Source organism: Coptis chinensis, chromosome 2, assembly GCF_015680905.1.
Source record: "Coptis chinensis isolate HL-2020 chromosome 2, ASM1568090v1, whole genome shotgun sequence".
NCBI lineage: Eukaryota > Viridiplantae > Streptophyta > Magnoliopsida > Ranunculales > Ranunculaceae > Coptis > Coptis chinensis.
Genome location: NC_141457.1, coordinates 86878811 through 86901755, shown reverse-complemented (window position 1 = coordinate 86901755; position 22945 = coordinate 86878811). Strand labels below are relative to the sequence as shown.

At 34.6% G+C, this 22945-nt stretch overlaps 1 protein-coding gene and 1 long non-coding RNA gene across 3 annotated transcripts; one reads left to right on the top strand and one right to left on the bottom strand.

Moving 5' to 3' along the window:
* Window positions 1–6545: 6545 nt before the first annotated feature.
* On the top strand, window positions 6546–13623 carry LOC147518590 (small ribosomal subunit protein uS19-like). Its single transcript, XM_086594794.1, has 4 exons — window positions 6546–6595; window positions 6668–6692; window positions 11235–11267; window positions 13387–13623. Exons 1-4 carry the CDS (start codon window positions 6546–6548, stop codon window positions 13621–13623), a joined length of 345 nt encoding a protein of 114 aa, XP_086450920.1.
* Window positions 13624–15776: 2153 nt separating this feature from the next.
* LOC147518589 (uncharacterized) lies at window positions 15777–18903 on the bottom strand. 2 transcript variants are annotated; one of them, XR_015214086.1, is made up of 4 exons: window positions 17755–18903; window positions 17626–17687; window positions 16593–16728; window positions 15777–16068 (listed from the first exon to the last, which is right to left on the bottom strand). It is a non-coding gene; the product is annotated as an uncharacterized LOC147518589 (long non-coding RNA). The 2 variants fall into 2 exon arrangements; XR_015214085.1 differs by having other exon boundaries at window positions 17626–18903.
* Window positions 18904–22945: the final 4042 nt, after the last annotated feature.

Sequence of the window (22945 nt, the reverse complement as noted above, 5' to 3'; positions counted from 1 at the left end):
GAGGGAGTACTAAAGCAAAATCCAGTAAGAGAGAGAGCGATACAAACAGAGTGCATAATTGCAAATTGACAAAGGCTTAGAGGGTGGTAAAAAGATATCAGAATTTACAAGGGCGTACTGACATGGCATAACTGCCCACACGCTTGCGCCTACACAATCAAAAAATAGATGTAGTCCAGATGAACTACATATTTTTGTCAAGAAAATCCATGCCTATATATATAGCATTGGGTTTGAAAACTGTCCCACTCATCATTCCCTTCTAATACTTATTCTGATCTCTTTTCCTTTCTTTCCTATCTCTGTCTTTCTCATTGTGGTTTTTAAATTGGATATTATCCTAAACTTCAATGTGCAGGTCAATTCCTTATCTGCTTCACATGCTGAAAACTGGTTTTGCTCGACCAAACATCTTCATGGCACCTGTCCACTAGCCAAGTCTTGTTCTTCCATGTTCTAAAACAGTATGTTATTACTAACTTATATGGCATCAATGAATTTGTTAAAGGGATGCCTTTAGCACATATGTTGTACTCAGGATGCAAGTCGCCACGGCTTTTGTCTTTACAGAGACAACGATTGCAAAATCATCGAGGATTAAGAATTTTGAATTGATGGACTCATCACTTCCCAACTTCTATTTGATACAACTGCAAGTACTAGACACTATGTTCTTGAACCTCAATATTAAGATATAGATTGAAGCAAACCCTCACATTTGATGAAATCATCATAACTGAGTGCAAAATGATCTTTAGAAGAATTGTAATTTAAGTATACAGGCGTATATCACTCATATTTTGGTCCTCCAAGTATACATTTGTCCCTTGTAAGCATTGAGCTGCAAGAATAAACGAATAATACGACTAGAAAAGAAAATCAATGATTTTAAAGCCACTCTACTTGAACACCAAAAGAATGGCACTACACAGTCAATCAAACTAATATATATCAGCCAGATAAAAAACTACACAGTTGCATAATGCATAAAACGTGGCGTAAAAATGGTGAAATAAATTGAATCTAATTTTGAATCCAAACATTATCATATGTAGATCGACACAGATTTCATGAATACAACATGTCCATTGCTAAATAAGTGGAATCTGTGTATGCTAAGAAAAGAAAATGGAACTGCAAGAACATCAATGAATAACTTCATGCACATCAACGGCGTGCAAAAAAAAATCCCATTAACAAAAAAAGTTGCATAACACCGGCAGACATACAGAATCTCCCTGCAATTTGCACGTTAGATACATAATAAAAGTTACAGATTCTCCTACATTGATTTGACATAACTATACAACTAAATACATTTCCTTACGTAAATTTCGTAAAACAAAACCTAGGCCTTCCTAACTTTCAAACACTCCATGATGGACCAGAGATTCCTAGGCCTTACAAGTGTAGTTTTTGTTTGATGCAGCTTTTGCAATCCTAGCTTTCAGAGCAGGAGGAGTTTTGATCAACTTGAGTTCTTTCAACCTGCTTATTGGTGTAGCGGATCCAGGCTTCGTAGAATTGTTTGGTACAACTTTCGTAGCTTTTATTAGAGCATGACGAGTTTCGATCAACTTACACTCCTTTAACCTCATCAGCTTTGGTACAGCTTTTGGTTTCACTGGTGCTTCCTTATATTTCACCCTGAATATCACTTCCACCTCAGTTAAGGTGGGATCTTCAAGTACAAGATCAGAAGCCATGATCAGCAGAAAATAGATGAAATAAAAGCAGACTACTTCAAATGAGACGAGTTCCAATGAGTGGTTTAAATAGGATTCCAATGAGACGAGGTTCCATGAGAAAGAAGTTATGAGGCGGGTTGCTTATTGGTGAAGCCATTAGTTGAAAATTTCAAATGGTAGGAAAGCCAATGATCGTTTTCACAATATATCTATCATACAAATTTTTACCAAGATAGAGGGTCCACACATAGTTCAGGATTTCGGAATTTTTGAAAATCCGAAAGTTCCAAAAACCGCAATTCCCGGCAGAAGTCCAAGAAGTCCAATATATTCCGATTAAATTTCGAATTTACATTATTGTTCTTAAAAAAAAATTGAATTTTTAGATTCTGTTTGAAATCACAAAATATGGTCCACAAAGATTTATAGTTTTATACACATTTCAATACAATTTAGGAGAGTAAAAACCTGTTTTGAGCCTTTGGGAATCTAGATATTGTTTAGAATCCAAAAGAAATCAAATAAGGGAATTTTTTACTTAAATCTCCATAAGTGTGTAGGTGTTTCGTGTAAACCCCCAATTCGTAAATCATTAGAGTTTGCACTCTACTTTTAAAATCAAGTTTTAGGTTTAATCTCCCTAGCTCATGAATAACCTACATAAAAACCCTTTCACTACTTTTTCTAAAACACCTGAATTGGCTAAAATACCTCCACACATAATTGACCCGTGAAACCTATCTCAAAATTTTCTCTTCTCTCTTTCTTTCTCGACGCCTCCTCTCTTCTTGCAAACCCTTGATATCCTACAAAACTAAATTTACATAGAAGATAAGATGGCAAAACAACCCAAAAAGAGGAGAAAACCAACAAAACAAATAAATCAAAAGTTTCAAAAGAAGATACTCCAGTTAGAAAAGTTATTACATTGAAGTCATTAACATGCCGAGTTTTTTCTCATAGCTTGGTCGTATATAGATGTGCGCATGGAGATAGATTAATAGAGTTGTAAAAATATTGAACGTAACAAGCCAATTACTTGTTTATTGTTTTGTAAGAGTGAATATGACTTGGGAAATCAAGTTTTGGGGAGGAAGCTCAATAATGTGGTCGTTGCTTGTTGTGATCTCCTCCATCACAAAAGAATAAAACTTTTGGATTATGAATGTAACTTATGGATACTAATTTTGTTTGAATTCTTGATCTTTGAATTCTAGATGTAATGCAAAAAATAAACTTGATGCGTTTGGTAGTTTGTCAGATTTTCACATGTCAGAAAAAAAAAGTTTATGAAAATTCATATTTGCACATGTAAATTCAAATTTGTATAGACTATGTCATCTGTCAAATGACAAAAAAAAAAACGTTTATGAAAATCTATGTGTATATGTAAATTCATATTTACATAACATGTGTCATCGGCCTGTCAGATAGATGTCAGAAAAAACGTATATGAAATTTCATATTTGCATATGAAAATATGAATTTTCATTAGATAGCCTATGTTATCTTTCAAAACTCAGATGTCAGAAAAAACGTCTATGAAAATTCAGTGATATTACTATGTAGTTTTAAGTTTGCATAATACCACTACTATGCATTTTTAAGTATGCTGCAAAGTACCAATGTTTAGCTAATGTTGAGTTTTTTCAGTATGTTGCGTAAGCTTAAATTATTGGAAAACTAGCAAATGATAAATTGACAACCAAAAATCCAAGGTCATCATCGCATACAAAGAAAATGCAAGGGTTTGAACATTTGGTTTGGGTCCAATATATTCCGATTAAACTTTGAATTTACATTATTCACCCCCTAGTACTATTATTTCGATTTCTTCACAAACAAAGAAAATGCAAGGGTTTAAAACTTGAAATATGGAATTCTTAGATTCTGTTTGAAATCACAAAATATGGTCAACAAAGATTTACAATTTTATACACGTTTCAATACAATTTAGGAGAGTAAAAACCTATTTTGAGCATTTGGGAATCTAGATGATGTTTAGAATCCAAAAGAAATAAAGTAGGTGTTTTAAGTAAACCCCCAATTCAAAAATCATTAGAGTTTGCACTCTAATTTTAAAATTTGCTCTTCCCCCTAAATTTTAATCACTAAATTTGAGTTTACCAAATTTATCCAATTTAGTAAAATAATAATAATAATGATAATAACAATAATAATAAAATACAAAGTAGGAAAAATCACTTCTTCCTTACTAATTCAATATTATTGCATTAATATAGTTTTGGTTTTAGATTCTCCATTTTTTTTTTAAAATATTAGTTGGCTGTTTTGAAACACTAAAAAAAAACTACAAGGGAAAATCATTGGGTTCTTCTCTAAGTTTTGCAAAAATGGCCGAAAAACATATTGAAACCACGAACATGGTGGTATTTCAGTCAATTGCTCACTCAATCTTCTTCTATCTTCCTCGTTTTTTCTTAACTATATAAATTGGGTAATCTCAAATTTGATGCGTAAATTTGGGAGGTTAATTCAAATTCCAACAGCTATTTCATGCGCGCAAAACTGGGCAATACACACAATACAAACGAAAATCTTTAAAAGTATAGTGCAAACTCTAATGATTTACACAAAACACGTGCACACTTTTGGGGGGTTAAGTAAAAAAACCCCATAAAATAATCCTCACCAATATAAAAAACATAATTAATTAAAATGATGGGTGTACTCAATCAAAGCAAAATAATCGTATCAAATTCCAATATTGAAGACCCGATTTATTTATTTTACAACACAATAATGAATGCCTTCAAATCTCTCTAATTTTCATAAGAATTCAAATTAACAACATATATATAAAACCAAAATCTCTTTTTCATTGTTCGTTTTAATCCCAATTTCTTAAGGATTTGGACGTCCTATTGTTGTACTAGGTATTGTATAATAGCATAATAGGGTATTCAATCTAACTAACAATACATGTATTTAATTTCATTAAGAATCAAATTTGGATAGCGAATTCTCTTTAATAAACCGTTTAATTTTTTTTTTTAAATCGATGGTCTAAATGAGTGATTTGGTCATCCAATACGATATTAATTTGGGAAATAACGTTGCGGGATGTAGTTAAGTTGGGGTGGCTTTAAGGGCTTTTTCATCACTCATAGTTGCTCCCTAATTGTTTCGAGTTTTTAAATTGTTATTCATAGATTTCCCCAGTTTCTTGCTACAAATAATATTCTATGAACAACGTGGTTTAATATATAGATTATAGTGGAGAGGAAAAAAAACTATGAATCTCATAAATCCACCAACTAGCAAAATCAAGCTCACAATATAGTAAAACAACTTAAGATTCCTCTCTCTGCTTCCGATCACCGGATTTCCTTCTCAAATGCGGAAACCCTCTCTTCAGCAATATTCCAATTTAAATAATACTCAACCTCCCTAACAACCACCTTATCACATTGGCAGAAGTTATTGGTTTCTTGATTGGATTTGAAGAAGAATCGTCATCGTTCAACCTATTGGATGCTGTCGCAAAATTAGTAAGAGGAAAATAGATATAAGGAGATCGAGATTGCTTTTATATAATTATAAACTTAATTGCTATGGGGAAATAGATATCACAATAGATATATATGATGGGCCACATATAATCTTCACATAAATCATATTAGAGTTGGAATACAACCAAGAAGATCTACAATAAGATAGCTTGGACGGGTATAGGTTTCGTGACGACCATAAAGTTGAAAAAAAAATATTTGTGAATAAACAACTTGTAATGTACGTATACACAATATGGACACAGTTTTATTTTGGCATGGGGCAATTCGTTATTGTTGGTCCGAATTGCTTTGGGACTAGGTGTGACTTGTGAGTCTGTAAAGGAGTAAAAATTGTTTATCATTTACATAACCAAAATGATTTTATTGACAGTATTGACTTACTTTCTTATGTGTGAAGTTGTCTACGTATCTAGTTCTTTTGCCGAACTAGAATCAAGTCTAATGTAGTTCCATATAAATTGAACTTGGAGAAGTTTCCATGATGGTAACCTGTGGATCACGTACGTGTCTCCCCTTTTGTCCTTGTAACTAAATTTCTCTTTTGTAGCTTCTTACTTGGATGACCTTTGGTGCTCCATTGGCAGCTCTTAAATAACAATAATAAATGCTCCATTGATGAGGTAACCTTTGGTGCTCACAACTCGTGCCTTTTGGTTGCTATGATCCAAATCATCCAATAGGTTGGTAACAACGAAACTTAAGATGTAACTAATGATGACATGTGTCCAATATATATGAGGTGTGGATATGCTGGACACGTGGTTAATATTCATTTGGCGAGAATATTAGGTATTGACAGAGCCTATGATGGTGTGTACTTGTACTTATTGACAAAGTGATCATGAATGTTATACAAGGTCTTTAGTTGCACATCGTATAGATATTGTTATAGACATGGATCCTTAAGGGTCGGGAAGTTTTAAAAATATAAGATGCATAGTATTTTCATTTTGCTCACAAAAATATTTTCCATGAAACATTTCAACACATACCAATATATTGGAAAATCGATTTCCTAAGGAACTGGTAGATATCGTGACATTTTAACTATTGCTTACTATAAAATCATAGAACTTTGGGGCGTGTTCGTGTTAGGGTTTTACAGAACTTCATCTCTTCAATCATGGTTAGCTGCAAATCACGTTATACCTTTTCGACTTTTTAAGTCTCTAGCATTAAGTCTGACCCAATTTGTTAATTTTAATGATTTGCTGCACAGGCGGATATAGAAGTAGATATTGGTGGTGCAGCAAGACAACCAAAGAGGAGAACATTTAGGAAGTTTAGTTTTAGAGGGGTTGATTTAGATGCGTTACTTGATATGTCTACTGATGAACTTGTTAAACTTTTTCCAGCTATAGCGCGTAGAAGGTAAACAATTTTTATTGATGAAATGGTCGGGTCGGGTTTGGTTTTTGATTTGTTTGTTGATGATTTGTGTAGGCTTCAACGTGGGCTGAAGAGAAAGTCGGTGGCTGATCAGCTCCCAAATGTGCATTTTATTACTCGTATATTATTGAATTATAGTCCCTCTTACGCTTAATGAAAAGACAACTCATAGCTTTTACTGCCTTTTTTAGATTAAGGAGTATTTCAGGCCACTTATCATAAAAGCTGCAACTTAAGACCAAAAGAAGCATTAACCACGCTTATTATGAAGACCAGTAACTACTATAGAAAAGTACTGAAAAAGTCAAAGTCAACCGGTCAAAATCAACGGTCAAAGTCCTCAATTTAGAAAACCAAAGATGGAGGCCCTTATTTGAAATTATGAAGATTTATCCTTAAACCTATCTTGGTCAAGAAGGCACCAAAAAGCAAAAGCAAAAGAAAAAGGGGTGAGATGTCTATTGCTAGTTTATAATGGATGAGGGCAAATATGTAAATAGCAAAAGTATGGGTATATAAACAAAAAACAAGGGAGAGAGAACTCATCCATTATATTGTCTTAGAGCATCTTTAGGTGAGATACTATCCTAGCATCAAACACCAAATTTCCAATTCAGAAAACCAAAGATGGAGGCCCTTATTTCAAATCATGAAAATTTATCCTTAAACCTATCTTGGTCAAGAAGGCACCAAAAAACAAAAGCAAAAGCAAAAGTGAAAGAGGTGAGGTGTCTATAGCTAGTTTATAATGGATAAGGGCAAATCTATAAATGGCAAAAGTAGGGGTATATAAACAAAAAGCAAGAGAGAAATAACTCATACATTGTCTTAGAGCATCTTTAGGTGAGATACTATCCTAGCATCAAACACCAAATTTCCAATAATTTGGTGTTTTTTCATCTTTATGAGAGACACATGTTGATGAAAACACCAAACCAACACACGAAATCAGCCAAAATTTGGTTCCAACTTTAGTGATGTATCAAATCTCTCTCGCGGTTTTGGAAAAACCGCACAGTTTTTTCTAACACCGCATAGCCTTGGGCTTCTATGGCGCGGTTTTGCGAAAACCGCGCGGTTTTTCCAACACCACGTGCTCTCAATGAAAAAACGGGCAAAAAATGGCTATATTTTTCTTTCACTATAAATTGAAGCACTCACATAATAGGTTTTACACTCACTTCTTTTATTTACTCTCTACTTTAAACCACAATGACTAGTAAAGAGCCAAAAGCAAAATCTATAAGGGCTTCATGGATACAAGAAGAAGATGTTGCTCTCACCAATAGTTGGTTATAAGTTAGTCAAGATGGTGTAATAGGAAATGAGCAAAAGTCAAACGAATTTTGGAGTAGGATTCTAAATGCATTTCATGCAAATCTAGGAAGAGTAACCGAACGCAACTTCATGGGCATGAAACACCGTTGAACTCTCATTCAAGCTAATATCAACAAGTTCCATGCTATTCTTTCTAAGATTCAAGCATCTCCTCCAAGTTGCTATAATGACAATATGATTGTAAGTTTTTATTTGTTATTTTGATTCACAAATATATTTTTCAATTCTAATTTAGTTTTTTCTTAATTGGTAGGTTGAAAAAGCAATAATAGCATATGGGATGCATAATGCGGTTTGGAAGTGGATGCAATGCTATAATATGGTGAAAGACTCACCCAAATGGAAGAGGCTACAATTAAGAAATGAATTGCGACCCACCAAAAAGTTGAAGTCAAACAGTGGGGAAGGAGGTTCATCAGTTCCAATATCAACTGTGACAACTTAACCAATAGATTATGATCTACACCAAGTTGATGGGCTTGAGGCCTATTGGAAAGAAAGAAGAAAATAGAACAAGGCAAAAATATAAAGAAGAAGGTGATTCTAAAGTGGAGGAATCCGCTAAGAAACTTGATGATTTTCTTGTGGACCTTTCTAAAACCACCAAAGAATGCAATGAATTAGAAGCTCAAAGATAATTGAAGAAAGATGAGATGGAATATGAAAAACTTTAATTGAATAAAAATGTGATGGATTAGGAGCTCCAAATCCAAAAAGAAAAACTTTAATTGAAGAAAGATGCGCTCCGAGTTCGAGAAGATGAAAATGATGCTAAAATACTAGGAATAAAATTAGAAGGCTAGGATTACCCGAAGATGAGCACGAAATTTGGCAACTCAAAAAGGCAAAAATTTTACAAAAAATGAAAAATCGACTTGGCAATATCACTGGTAGTAATCAAAGTTGTGCATAATCTAAATGATTTACTTCCTACTTATGCTTTTGAATTTATGGCATACTTTAATTTGAGTTTGTATTTTGATTTTATTTAGAATGTACTTTAATTGAATATTTTTTTTTAATTTGAGTTACCTTAATTTAAAGTTGATACTTTTGATCATTCTCAAAAAAAATCGGCAGAGTCTACTTTGTATTTTCAAAATTCTCATATACACAAATCCTTTCATAAAACCACAAATACGTATAAATAAACTTAGAACACAAATACATAGAAATTGAAATGATAAATAAACACAAAGTCCAAATAGAAATAGAAATCAACGTTGACCACGCCGCCCACGCTTGCTCCACAAATGCTCTACCAAGTCATTCTTCAATCTATCATGAACAACTTTTGAACGAACCCTCTTGACGCCAGATGCCCAACGAGATAGAATAAAGTGGCGTTCGATCATCTTCAGATGCACCTTCTCTACTTGGCATTTTATAATCAGGAATATACTGCGAGATATCCGTTTTGTGTTCATCTTCCACAATCATATTGTGTAAAATGATGCAATCCCTCATAACAGTAGCCATGGTCTCCAAATACCATAACATTCATGGATTCGCTAAAATAGCCCAACGCAACTACAATATACCAAATGCCCGCTCTATGTTTTTTCTAGCAACTTCTTGCTTCTTTACAAAATATTTGTCTTGTATAACAGTCGACTTAGAAATTGTTTTAATCAAGGTGGCACAATTATGATATATACCGTCAGCCAAGTAATAACCCATATCATAATGATGCCCATTCACAGTGTAGTTACAAGGGATATCTTCATTATTGACTATATCATCAAATATTGGTGAGCAGTCAAGCACATTAAGATCATTGTGAGAACCCGCCATTCCAAAAAAATACATGTCAAATCCACGTGTCACGAGGAACAATCGCCTCCAAAATCATTGTTGGTTTATGCACATGGCCAGTGTTAGACCCTTACCAAGTGGATGGGCAATTCTTCCATTGCCAGTGCATGCAATCAATGCTTCCTAACATTCCAGGTCATCCACGTTCCTCAGACTCTTCAAGCAAACGCTGAATATCTGCAGCATTTGGTTTCCGCAAGTATTCACCTCCAAAAATTCTAATAATTCCATCACAGAAATAGCGCATGCATTCATGAACAGTTGGCTCAGTAACATGTAACATGTCATCTACTAGATCAGCTGGAGACCCATAAGCAAGCATTCGTATAGCAGCAATTACTTTGATTTTTGGGTGAATCCCAAACTTACCCGCATTATTAACTTTTTGTTGAAAATATGATACATTATGGTTAAGATGGTTGAAAATACGAGTAAACAATTACTCACCCATACGAAATCGGCGTCAAAAGTCATGGTCAATGAATATAGAATTTGCACTGAAGTAGTTAGCATTTACACGAGCCAGTGTTGCCTCGTACTGATGATTCTTGTATTTTCTTCCTTTCTTCGAACCACCATGTGGCTTATAAGAAGACTTCGCTTCTTGCTGACGCAATAAACCCAAATGATGTCAGACCAAAGATAGAGCAATAACCACTAATTTTTAACAACGCTTAATTGCAGTGTTATCATTTGAAGAGCTCGAGCTCGATGAAAAAGATGAATCAGAATAAAATGAATCAGAAGAAGATGAATGATCCATTGAAAAATCGTCAAGAGTTTCGATAGTTTTTTTTTTTTTTTTTAAGGAGATGAGTTTAAGATTAGAGGGAGCATGAAAAATGAAGAGAACCACGCAGGATTAGAGGGTTAAAAGATAATAGTACGCGGTTAGGCTTGGGCTTCTAAGATGGGCTTTAGTGGCACGGTTTTAAGAAAGTTGTGTGGGCTATACGACGCGGTTTATCCAAAACTGCGTCATTTGATGTTGAATATTTTATGTTTCTCTTGAAGTTGGTTAGTATTTTTTTGGTTTGGTTCAAAATTTTGGTGTTTTCTTAGTTTCTCTCCTAAAGATGCTCTTAGGATCCAAACCATTTGGTTTATTTATTTTCTTGTCTTGTTTTTCAATTCATGTCTTTAATTTCTTGTTGTTTTATTTTATTTCAATCACTTGTTATTTCATTTTCTTTATTTCAATCAAACTTGTTATTTGTTCTTTGTTTTAATCTTCAATCTTGTTTGTTGCTTCCATTTCAATATTTTAATCAATATTTCTTTCATGTTTTCAAGTTATTTCAATCAACAATTAAAGCTTTCAAGCCAATTCGCTTAGAACCATTCTAATATTCAAAAGTCTGCATTCTTTTTTCATATCTCCTTCACTCAAATTCTAAACAATTTAGGATGAACCTCAACTCTTAATCTAAACTCTTTTGAAGTATACACTCACTACAATATTAAAACTTCAATGGCTTTGATTATGAAATTGCGCAAAACAGTAATGATTTATCAAATTTGTTAAGTTTATGTATGTTTGTTTGTTTTGTTTTTAATTATTCTTATTTATGTGGGTAGGTACGCAATGAAATTCGTCCTTCACTATAGTTTTTCTTGTTACAATGTTATAGTGGCTTGCTTGTACGCCTTTTTTATTATTATTCTGATTTGTGGCTCATCCAACCATGTTGTTTTATCCTCTAAACACCACATACATCACACATGAACTGGGCACACCGTGAACCAGGGCCTTTATATCTGAATGCTACTTAGTACTGACGTGATTTGCCTTTTTTGGTTGTGTCGGCTTTAGTTACTGAATATTTGCTTTAAATAACTATATTACAGCATTTATTGTTTTCTTTTATTACATTTATATTTTTTGATTTAGGGTTTTAAAATACCACACCATTGAGTTGTTCTTGTTTGATTTTGTATTTTGGCAAACACTATTAGATATTTATAAAGAAGGTTATGTTTCTCCTTCTTTCAATCTACATATCTGGTTTTCCTACTAGCGCCACAAATTCATTTGAAGTTTTCTACATAATTTTTACCTGTAATTAAATTATGGTTTTTGAGTTTCTTAACAATATGGGAATGACATTTACTTGTTTAACCAACTCTATTGTAAATGTTATGGTGGGTCGGTAGTCTTGCGCAATGACATCCGTGAACCCCCTATTTTGTTTGCCTAAAAAGTATTAGGCCCTTATTATATCTCATTGGTTAAGTATCATCCCTCATTCTTGGCAACACGTTCAAATTCCCAACACTTTTATGAGTCTTACCTCTATGAGCTATCCCAAAATTATTCGTAGATCGATTGCACAGTGTCCCATTTACCTAGATTTAGTGATTTTCCTCCACCCGTCTGGTTTGATATATGTGGGTGGCATGAAGGCAAGGGTTTCGATACTCCACTTAATCCTGTAACTCATTCATCTTTTTAAAATTTATATGTTTATTATTCTTGGCATCTGAGCACTAGTAAGATTCTTTCCTCCGAACGTTCCTGTGGTTGATTGTAAATCCTATCTAAAGCCATTCTTTATCTAGATTTGTGTGAGTTGGGTGTGGTTCATTATGATTTTTCTTTATGCTGTGAAGGTTGTCAGTAAGGTTATATAATCTTTCTAGATTGAATTTGGTCAGTTTCAGGTATTGGGGTATAGGCAGGGTGATTGTATATTGTTCTGTGCTCTATAGGATGTTTTAAGATTTAAGTGGGAGGTTGTTTATATGTCTTACAGAGGCACTTAAATTCTTTGTAGAGAGGGGCAATTTTTGGTGTTTATTTTTTTGTGGGTTATCTCAACTTACCTTTTGTTTTTGTTTTTGCATGTTATTTTTTTTATTATCGATGAAGACAATAAATGAATAGTATAACTACTAGAAACTCAGTTTGTTTTGTGAGTTCAAGGCAGTGTAGCCTTTGTAGGTTTCTATCCTCTCAGAGTGAATCTAAAATAGTATACAACAAGAGAGAAATAGTAGAATTTGGGTAAACGGGTCTGTAGGTCATGCCTTTGAAGCTCGAAGGAATACATGTATATGATTTTAAGACATGGTTTTTGGTCCAAACTCAATTACTGTAAGATCTTGTCTCAGTGGACAGACGGTCTTTAGTGCTTTTGGGTTACTGTAGCACTGTCAATAGTATCAGCATCGGTGGGTATTGTGCATTTTTTCCCTAGTAACTGTACTATGTTCTAAACTAATGTTCAGGATGACTTAAAACCTAAGCTATAGTGAATCCTCAACATTTCAATTTTACACCATATATACCTTCGCCCAATCCAATGTTTTCATTGGTCATGGCGTGGAGTAAATGTTTGCTCATGACATATACATGTTGGTAACTTAGCAAGGTAGGCAACCATGATTCACTTATAGTGGAAGCAGACCTAGCTACCTGGTCTAGGCAGTAGGCATTTTGGAAACAAATAGTTATAAGCATGCTATAAGAATGCTATATACACTTTTTAGGCATTCATTACAATAGGAAATTGTTTGTTGTTCATATATTGCTTTTGAATTTGGAAATCCATTTTTAGTGGTTTTTCGGAGTTTACATGTTTGAGCATTTGATTATGTTCTGTTGTGGTGATTCAAAATAGAAAAAGGATGCGCCAACAGGTGAAAAACCAAAACCAGTGAGGGCTCACCTTCGAAACATGATCATAGTACCTGAGATGATTGGGGTTTACAATGGGAAGACCTTCAACCAGGTTGAAATTAAACCAGAAATGATCGCGCATTATCTGGCTGAGTTTTCTATCTCTTACAAACCAATGAAGCATGGTAGGCCTGGTATTGGTGCCACCCATTCGTCTAGGTTCATTCCTCTCAAGTGAGAGCTGTCGGTCACTGTTTATGCTTATAAGTTGAATTTTTGACTTTTTTACATGTTAAATCGTGATTCCCTTAAACATTTGTTGCCAGTTGGAAGTACTTTTTTTGTTGACCCTGGATCGAAATACTAAAAAAGTATTAGGAAATTTTGTTTTTTTTTTACGCATTTATGCTTATAAAAAGAAAATGCATTTTCAGATTTAGTTGTCTGATGTTACGAAAGATCTTTCTTTAGTTACAAGGGTGTGATGTATGGAAAAGGCAGGGAATCTGTAACAAAGACATTTAATTGGATCCCTTAAGAATCAACGTAATTAAGTACAGGTTTCAACCGACCACAAGTCCACCAAATTCTGTTGCTTTGATTCCTTTGGTTAATAGATTGACCTCTAAGTTAATACATGTACATTAGTTCACCTCAAAATTTAACATTGATGGTTATTTAGCTGGAAATCCGGGACCAGGCGCGGGAGGTGTCGTTAGAGATGTGTTTGGGCAATTCATTATGAATTTTGCTACTCCAATCAGGCGAGCTTCTACTTTACAAGCAGAAACTCTAGCATTGCCGACTAGTTTGCAGTTGGCTAAATAGATGGAGTTGTGCCACGTTGAATTTGAAACCGATTCTCAGGTTGTTTATAATCTTGTGTTGTGAAGGATAAATCCCAAATGCCGCCCTTTTACAATTTTTTAAAAAAAATTGTTTGTAACCCAAAGTTATGTGCTCTTGGCCACAGTAAACCAACAAAATATCTCTGGCCACAATGGTTTACAAACTTGGGCTTTTCATATAAAGTAGCTCTTAAACCATTTCAAGCTTGATTTGTATTGAACCAATAATTGACCCAGGCCAGATTTAAGTACATTAGTGAGTGTTGACTTTTTTTTATGAGTCTTGTTATTGACGGATCCCATTTTGTGTTGGGCAGACCCAACTCAATTTGGGTTCTGTAATTGTGTTGGGCGCAACTTGCAATTTGGAGTGTTGGGCAGACCCCATCACCAAAGCCCAAACAAAAATAAACCAGAAATAACTAGTTCCAACCAATTCCATCAGGCAGCACTTGATTACTTGCATACCATCTTCTAACGTTAATCCAATCGCATAAATCATCATCACAAGGCGATAACATGCGAACGACACGATCCCCATCGTTATAACCACCCCGTTTGAAGAAGAGTACCATTTGGTAAAACAAAATCTGACGAACACCAAGTATCAGTTTGAATAACAAGTGGGCGAATGGTGTTTGTGAGTGTATCGTAAAGTAAAGAATGAGATGTGCAATCGGTTGTCAATGCCACGTCGTTCGGATCAAAGCGACAATAGTTTGAAGGAAGAGAAAGATTCGAAGCACCAAAGTCAGTTCGATCGAAGATGACTACTTTGTTGTTGTTTAGAAGTTGCATGTGCATGGCTGAGATGCCTATGCTTGACTGAAGAAGATCCCATGTTCCACCTGGAACTGTTGCTAATGGTGGTGGTGCTGGAACTAGAGAAGTTGATGGAGAGATGAAGAAGGTGAAGAGAGAAAGAAGAGGAAGTGATGCCGCACCAACCACTTCTAAACGACTTGAGTAGGTCGCATGCGTATAGTCCAGACGACTTGAGTGGGTCTCCCCAAGGCCAAATAAACAGAAAACATTGAACGACTCCCACAGGCCGTTCCTGAGATTTCAATGGCCCTGTGCAAACGGTGAAATGTGGCCCTCTTCCATCAACACCAAATTTTTTTCTAAACCTTATAGTTCTTTAAGAATGAATTTATCAAGGGACACTTTTTGTTATTTAGTTAGTTTTACAAGTCTTTTTCTCTTTTTGCGTTTTTCTTTTCCACATTGATACTTTCTAAGAAGCATTTTTTTTTTAAATGAAGTTATATAAGGATTGAGTTGGAATAATAGAACCTGATATGCTTAAATGAATAAAGATAGTGGTCTGCTTGATGAGAGAAGAATGAGTGATCACTGTGTCCTCATTGCTAATTGAGCTAAGAGAGCCGTTCAAGCTATTATTGCTTCTAGTCGTTGAGACTATGGTGGAAAAAAAATGTAGTCATTGAGATACTAACTGTTATAAACTATGGACTTATTTTTATAAAAAACTAGCATCATGCACGTGCGTTGCACGTCTTAACAATACATCACTCGACCAGAAAATTTCCAAAGAAAAAAAAAAGTCCTATACTCCTTTTCTCATCTCACAATCAAAATCATCGAGTGAGAGACCCAGAAATAATTCAACCCTGGAATTGAAATTGGATATATGACATAACACACATGAACAATAGGCATACAAACGTCAGAAATTCAATTTTTACATTGACAGAAGAAACCATAGTTGTTCGCAACATCAAGAAGACATTACCCATTCGAACTTAAAAAATTAAGAGGGAACAAAAATAGTTTACACATGAAGCTCTAAACTACAGTTCCACGCCTGGGACCTTGCAAACAAAACAATGCAAATGTCAGAGCAAATTTCACAGGTAAATAATAAAGCAATGTATATTTTTAATACAAAAGTTTACATAATTTATAATCGATCTCCTTTCTCCAATATGCATGAACCTTACTAAGGCTTGAAGAAAAGTGTCATGGTGTGTATTTCATTCTTAATGCATCCAGTAAAAATAGAAATACCAATAACCACCCGTAAACTCTCAAGTATCAAATTAAATTAATCCAATGCACTAAATCTTTCTGGTTTCCTAATCCATAATAGCAATCCATATGAAACATGGGTAATCAAATGTGACAGGTAATGTTATCAAACCAATTATAGCCGCCAAGACATTTATATAAATGGTATCTTAACTGCTACGAAATATGTCAAACATCCAAATACTATTCAGAATCCAACACAATTGAAAATTGAGCAAGGTTTATTCTTATTACATGTGTATGCATAATCCAAGTTGTCGGGTATTGGTATATAATATATATGGAATATGTATTGGTTGTGACTCACCACATATAGGCTTGTGGAATGGCTGAAGCGGTCGAGGAAGCACAATGCAAATCTTTAATTTGTATAGGTTCGAACCTGTGAAATGGAGATGGATCGAATGGGTCTGTTTAAGGCAACGACTAACCATGTTTCACACCTGTCAGCAAAAAAAAGAAGAAAAAAAAGTAGAAAAAGTTTGTTGGGTATTGAGTAGACCTTATGTAATGGATAATTGATAAATAAGATGAAAAATAGTAAGATATGAATTCTTAATTTGGGAAGAATATGTTCATAAACTTTTTAATAGTAAGACATGAATACTACGAAAAAGAATGATAGAATTACGAATACAAAAAGGATTCTATTCCAACTAAGAAAAATAGAGATGGATGGATGTATTAACTGTGTTAAATAATCACAACCTTAAAAGGTGCAATTCCAAAACATTATGATGAATTGCAGTACATTCATTTTGATTTATCACAGTTTTAAAGTATATATCATTTGAATAAGAAATCAAAACCTTGAAAGCTTTCAATCCAATAGGATGCTTGCAATACCTCCTCCAAAAGCATTCTCTTTTTATCCGTAATTTTGTTGGCTTCTCAGGTTATGCTTAGCTATGTATTGTGACTCTAAGCTTCTTATTACATCCTTTTTTCAAGCCAAAGCTTACTACAACCTTCTTCAAGCATTAAACAATAAACACTGATCTCAACATCCATATCAAGAACCAAAAAAAAAAACTTACAAAACATAAAATACTAAATTTTATGATATAATAAAGAGTGTATAGTGTCAGGAAAAATTAACAATGGGAGCTAAGCGAAGAAACAAACCAAAGGGAATGAGGTACATTTTATGCACTTGTTTACTCTGTTCCATAAAACTATAACCATGAATAACTTATATTACATGGAATATGTAAACATACATTTTAACATCTATCTATGATAAATGAAATTTATAAACACGACTAAGTGAATTACAAAATAATGATATGCCAACTTGAATGTATTGAAAATTTCTGACGAAAACTGAAAACTCCATATACCCGATGTTTGGATCAATAGCAAAAGGCATTAAGCTCCGATCCACTAACTTCGATTAAAGTAACTGTCAAAAGTATGTAAGCGATACGAATAGATATGAAATTGAAATCTAAAGGGTTACAAACAAATACCTAGACACCTAGTGCAAGAGTAGTAAGAGCTTTTGAGCATCTAGCATCTTCAGCTGTCTTACTCCATGGAAACCTTATTCTGTACGTCTTAAAGCATTCCGTTAAGAAAAAAGAGAAAATAAAAACCACAGTTAACCCAATTTTGTAATAAAATATTTTGTTTGTAAAAGATGTAGTATAACTTATAGTAGTACTCAAGTTTATATGATATTGAGTCACTAACCAGCAGTAGTCTAAGCGAAGAAACTACATTCTCAAGCTATGGATACCGGAGGACTAATAGTGGATAGTATCCATGTAACTCGAGCAAATAGAACTGACACCCATCCATTAGCCTGAAGCCCTCAGCAACCCCATCTAAATATTAAACAAATGATTTCTTATTCCAGTAATAATAGCAGCTCCACCTTTATCATAGCTACAACATGTCCACCTACCACATCTTCCACTTGACTTAATGAAAACTTCTCACTCCATATTCAATAGAAACAGGTAATCGTCCGGTTAACCTTTCAATCGACTAACACAACATACAAAATAAAACCACATTTAAATTAACAATTATATGTAAGGCGAAGGGAATACTCGACTCTGAAGTCAGATGACATTGTGTATGTACTTAATCAAATCTTAGAACACACAAACACTATGCATGGGCATTGCCTATAAGCGCATTATGAGTCACCACATCCTTTTTTAAGTTAGCTCGCTCCATCATTTTGCAAATACCCATAGCTTCTTGAAACTTTCCAAAGCACAAATGCATAATATATTTGGTACATAATATTTGTAGCTAGTAATTAGTATAAACAAATATATATTGACTTTCAAAGTGGTGTGCTATAGAAAGATGTGCCCAAGTCCCATGGTTCTTCGGCTAATAAAGTAGCACGGGCCACATTTTTTAGTATGGGTGGATAGAGTGGCTCCAAAAGCAATTTCTTTTCATTATGCATGAATGTATGAGTATTGGACTCACCATCAGGAATACTCTTGTGGTTGAATTGTCACGGTCAACCTAATAAGAGGTGACAGAAAAGTTCTATGGATCTAACCAACCAGTTAACCTTAGTACGTTAGTGTGTCATCCAAATGTCTACAGGACTACATCTTGATAAATGCTGAGCTTAATTAACTACCTACATACAAACTCTACTACAACATATAGCATGCATGCTCAGAAAATGTGAGGATGTGTGAGGATCAACTGTGTTAGAATCTTAGAAACGCAAGTAAAACCACTTTCTTAGATACATTAAGTTCTCCTGATCGAGACATAGAAAACATTGATTTTGTTTAAGCACACATTTGACATAGAAGTGGAAAGGTTAAAATAGATGTAAAATTGTAGTGCAGTAATAGGAGAAGTTGTTGAGTGCACCTTTAGACTTTCAAGAGCTGCATCTTTGAGGAAAATGCAATGGCAATCCAGTCTAGTTGGAGCACTGACCACTTGCGCAATTGGTTAATTTCGAGTCGGCAGAGTAGGCCAACATGGGATCAATCCCATTGGGACCAAAGAAGTTGACAACTCCCAAATGAGTGTCCGGGCATCATCACCATAAAATTAAACAGATATGGCGAGGACTCGGGAGCCCAAGCAATAGCATTAACGCTTGTCGCGGTGCCTATCCAACTTCGGGGGACACACATTGTGGGAGACCGAATGTCTGCTATCCATCAAAATGGTAGCCATGTACCTCAAATCCTGTTTGTTCCAAGCGAGTCTGAGCAGAGGGGTATCGGGATGAGGACTCTCGTAGATAATGGCGAAGTGTTATTTGTCCCTCAAATCATATACACAAATATTTCTCACAAAAATCTCCACAACTCTACTAAAATCCACACCCCCTTTATCAAAAACATCAATGACAACATTATAAGTAAGCAGATTAGGCTTCAAACCAGAATTTTCATCGAATCAAAAACCATAAGCGAGCTTTAGAAGACAGAACGGGGGGAGACAAAGTGAGAGAGACTGAGCGGAGAGAGGAAAAAATCGAGAAGTGTCGAGATAATATTTTTAGACAGTGAAAAGACCAAAATACCCCCACAATAGAAAGCGAATAGACAAAATTGCCCCTGTGACGTACGTGAAAAAACTGTTCATCGACCCCCATATCTTTATATATATATAATAGCAGACCCTTTTGGAGTGCTGTGAGGGTGTCCACGTCGGCTAATTTTAAGTACCCTATTTACTCACGAGAAATCAGGAGTAAAGAGAGAAAAAAAAAGAAATAAAGAGATAAAAAAGAAATTATACGGTTCAGTAACCACAAATAACCCGAAAACTCTGAAAAATGAAACAATTGAGATGGTTGCACGATTAAACCTTCTCACAAAGAAATTCTCTCACATCTCCACTTTGTGGTGCTTCTTTTTTTATCATCAAACTGAGATGCTTCCACTTCTCCGGTTAATTATAGGGTTATCCCAAGTTTTCTAAAATTGGTCCTTCAATTGTTAGCTGGCAGAGATTAATGGATGAAGAGATAAAGAGCAAGTAGAAGCTACACCGGTTCTCTCGCTCAATACTTGATTCGGTTTGTACCTTGGCACCATCTATTGTCTATAGTGGAACGGCAAGAGAATGGAGAATTGGACCATCTATTGGTCAACTTGACATCGGCATAAGTGATGACGCTTATTTTTTCCGAGTCTCTCTACCTGGGGTGGAGAAGGATGCAGGTTATGAGGTTAGTACGATTGTTATCCACTTATTTTTCTCCTCCACTTAATTATGCTTATTTTATTTTTATTTTTTCTAAGGAAGTTTATTCAATTTGTTTCTCCACGCCTTCACATCCTTGAATATATACGATATCATTACTTGATTTATATGTCCATATTATGGTTTCTGTTCACGTCTCTTCAAGATGAAGACTAAGAGTTTAGCCCCTCGCTGGGAATTCACAATTCAAATATGATGGTTTGTTTGAGGCTGTGGTGTTGAAACATAACTGATCAATAAACATGGAGTTGGCTTATGAATTTTCTTTACAGATTGTACTTGGTCAGAAGTCCTTGAGGCCTAAACTTCTTACTTTCAAGTTTCAAGGGATTGGATGGGCTTTAAATTAATATATATAAAAAAGTGAATGAAATGCATTTCTTTTGATATTTGTCTAGGCAAAACTTTCCATGTTTGATGGTTCCCACATGTACAGAGTACCTTCAAGCAGATTAATGTTTACAGAGTACCTTCAAGCTGATTAACTAATCATATAATCCCATACTCACAAAAATGATATTAATGCTAATTGAGTAAGGATATGGATCGCCCTGTGATTTGATAGTTTACAGATTTTAATATAGGTTGGGTATAATACCTATGTGATTAAATTATTTTAATAAACTGCGACATATGTCTCCCACTTAGAATGGAAACCCGCCCTAAAAACCCACGACTGTTCCCAAAATAAAAAAGAAAAACCCATGACTAAAATTAAAAACAACCCTTGAGATGCTCTGATGAGTACATAGTCACGAGAAATCATGAGAAAAAAAAAAAGAAAACAATGAATCGGCAAGAAAAAAAAGAGAAACAACATCTAACAGAGCCCATTCACGCTAATTACTTTAGTGTAATTCAAGCCCTCATTCACATTCTACTCATAAAGCCGAATGGGTCTTTGCACTGCTACTGCTCCTCCATATTCTCTTTGAAATCCAACATGCTCTAGCAATCCCTTCGATCTCCGGTAATTGGTAAATATTTTTTTTGTGTAGAAATTACATTATCTGAGGAACTGTATTAATGCTAATGCTTCATCTATTTTTCCTTAATGATGTTTAGCTTTGGCTCTTTGGCTCTTTGGCTGTTTTGCAATACAAGTTCACGACTTCGACTTTATAGCTCTGGGATATAGAGTGGATTTGCCAGTCAATATCGTTCTGACCGCAAGTGCACTAAAGACATATTTAGATATTTTCAATTTTCTTATTAACGGATGTCTGGAGCTCAATAAAGGTATTTTGTACTAGGCATGTTTTGGCTGACTTCTAAAAAATTGTGGTATAATTTTTGGTCCATATTTTGGTATATATCCTCACCCCTTCCATTTCATGCGTAAAGATATATTTCTATAGCAGGTGATGTCTACCATTTGTTGTTCCCAGTAGGGGTTTCTTTTTTTCGTTTTTTTTTTCTTTTTAATAAAAAAGACCTGTGTACTGGACTCATGGGCATAAGGTGTAGAAGCTTTGTTTTAATTGGCACTGTATAGGTCGGAAAATATTTGTAGACTAAGTTTCTATGCTGGTCTTTATTGTGTTAAATCTTCTATATGTCTATCTGATATGGATGGTTCTTTACGTTTTTTTTTTCTCCCACTTGAATTGGTTATGATATTGAACCTTTGAAGTTTTTGTGCCGAACCAAAGCACTGTGGTGAGGTTTGTAATTGGGAATGTGAACTTGGTCCCCGGCTATATGGGAATTTTTGTACTGTTGTATAGCTTTCATGGAAGCAATGTGATAATGGGTCCCTACATCTGCAACTTCACACTTTTTTTGTACATTATTATTTCGTGTGCTACTGTTGAAACTCATTCTGTTTTATGCCTACTTCCAGTTCTCATATTTATAAGTAACATTTATAATCATATTTTCCCCCCAGGATTTGGTTCATTTAATAAGCCAAAGTCATCACTGTCAACTTGATGAGCAAGAAAAGACAATTTTCAACATTTAAATGAAAATGAGGTGAATCTCGCTACCCCCCTCCCTATATTGCCTTCTTTGTTAAATTAGGATTCTGGTGCTTCTTCAATTACTATGCTATCTAATATTTGAAATGGTTGCCAATATGATTATTGTTAAACTTATTGACACAAATTTTCCTCTTTTTATCTAGCTCCTCCTTTTATTCGTGATTGTAATAGAGCAGAAGGCCAAAACTACATTGTATTTACATTGTTTTATGTAATGAAATGTTATATCTCTGCTGTCGTTATCGCATCAACTCAATCACTTTGTATCTATGCTTTGCAATGATGACGTTCAATCGCAGAATTGTCGGATGTTTCCCTCGTGCGTGTTTTCTTCATTCTCTTAAGCACCAGGTCCAACATCTTATTTAACTTTTACTTTTTACATTTTGCTCATAAAATTCTGCTCCATAAAAAAAAAGAAAATAAATGATACGGGTCAATGTATAACTTTTCATACATACAGAAAAACTGCAAT

What these genes read in the sequence shown, in the direction of transcription:
- LOC147518590 (XM_086594794.1), top strand. Translation starts at nt 6,546, where the DNA reads ATGTCTACTGATGAACTTGTTAAACTTTTTCCAGCTATAGCGCGTAGA. An exon ending in AACGTGGGCTGAAGAGAAAG is followed by an intron (nt 6,693 to 11,234) that starts TCGGTGGCTGAT and finishes AATATTAAAACT; the next exon opens with TCAATGGCTTTGATTATGAA. An exon ending in TTATGAAATTGCGCAAAACA is followed by an intron (nt 11,268 to 13,386) that starts GTAATGATTTAT and finishes GATTCAAAATAG; the next exon opens with AAAAAGGATGCGCCAACAGG.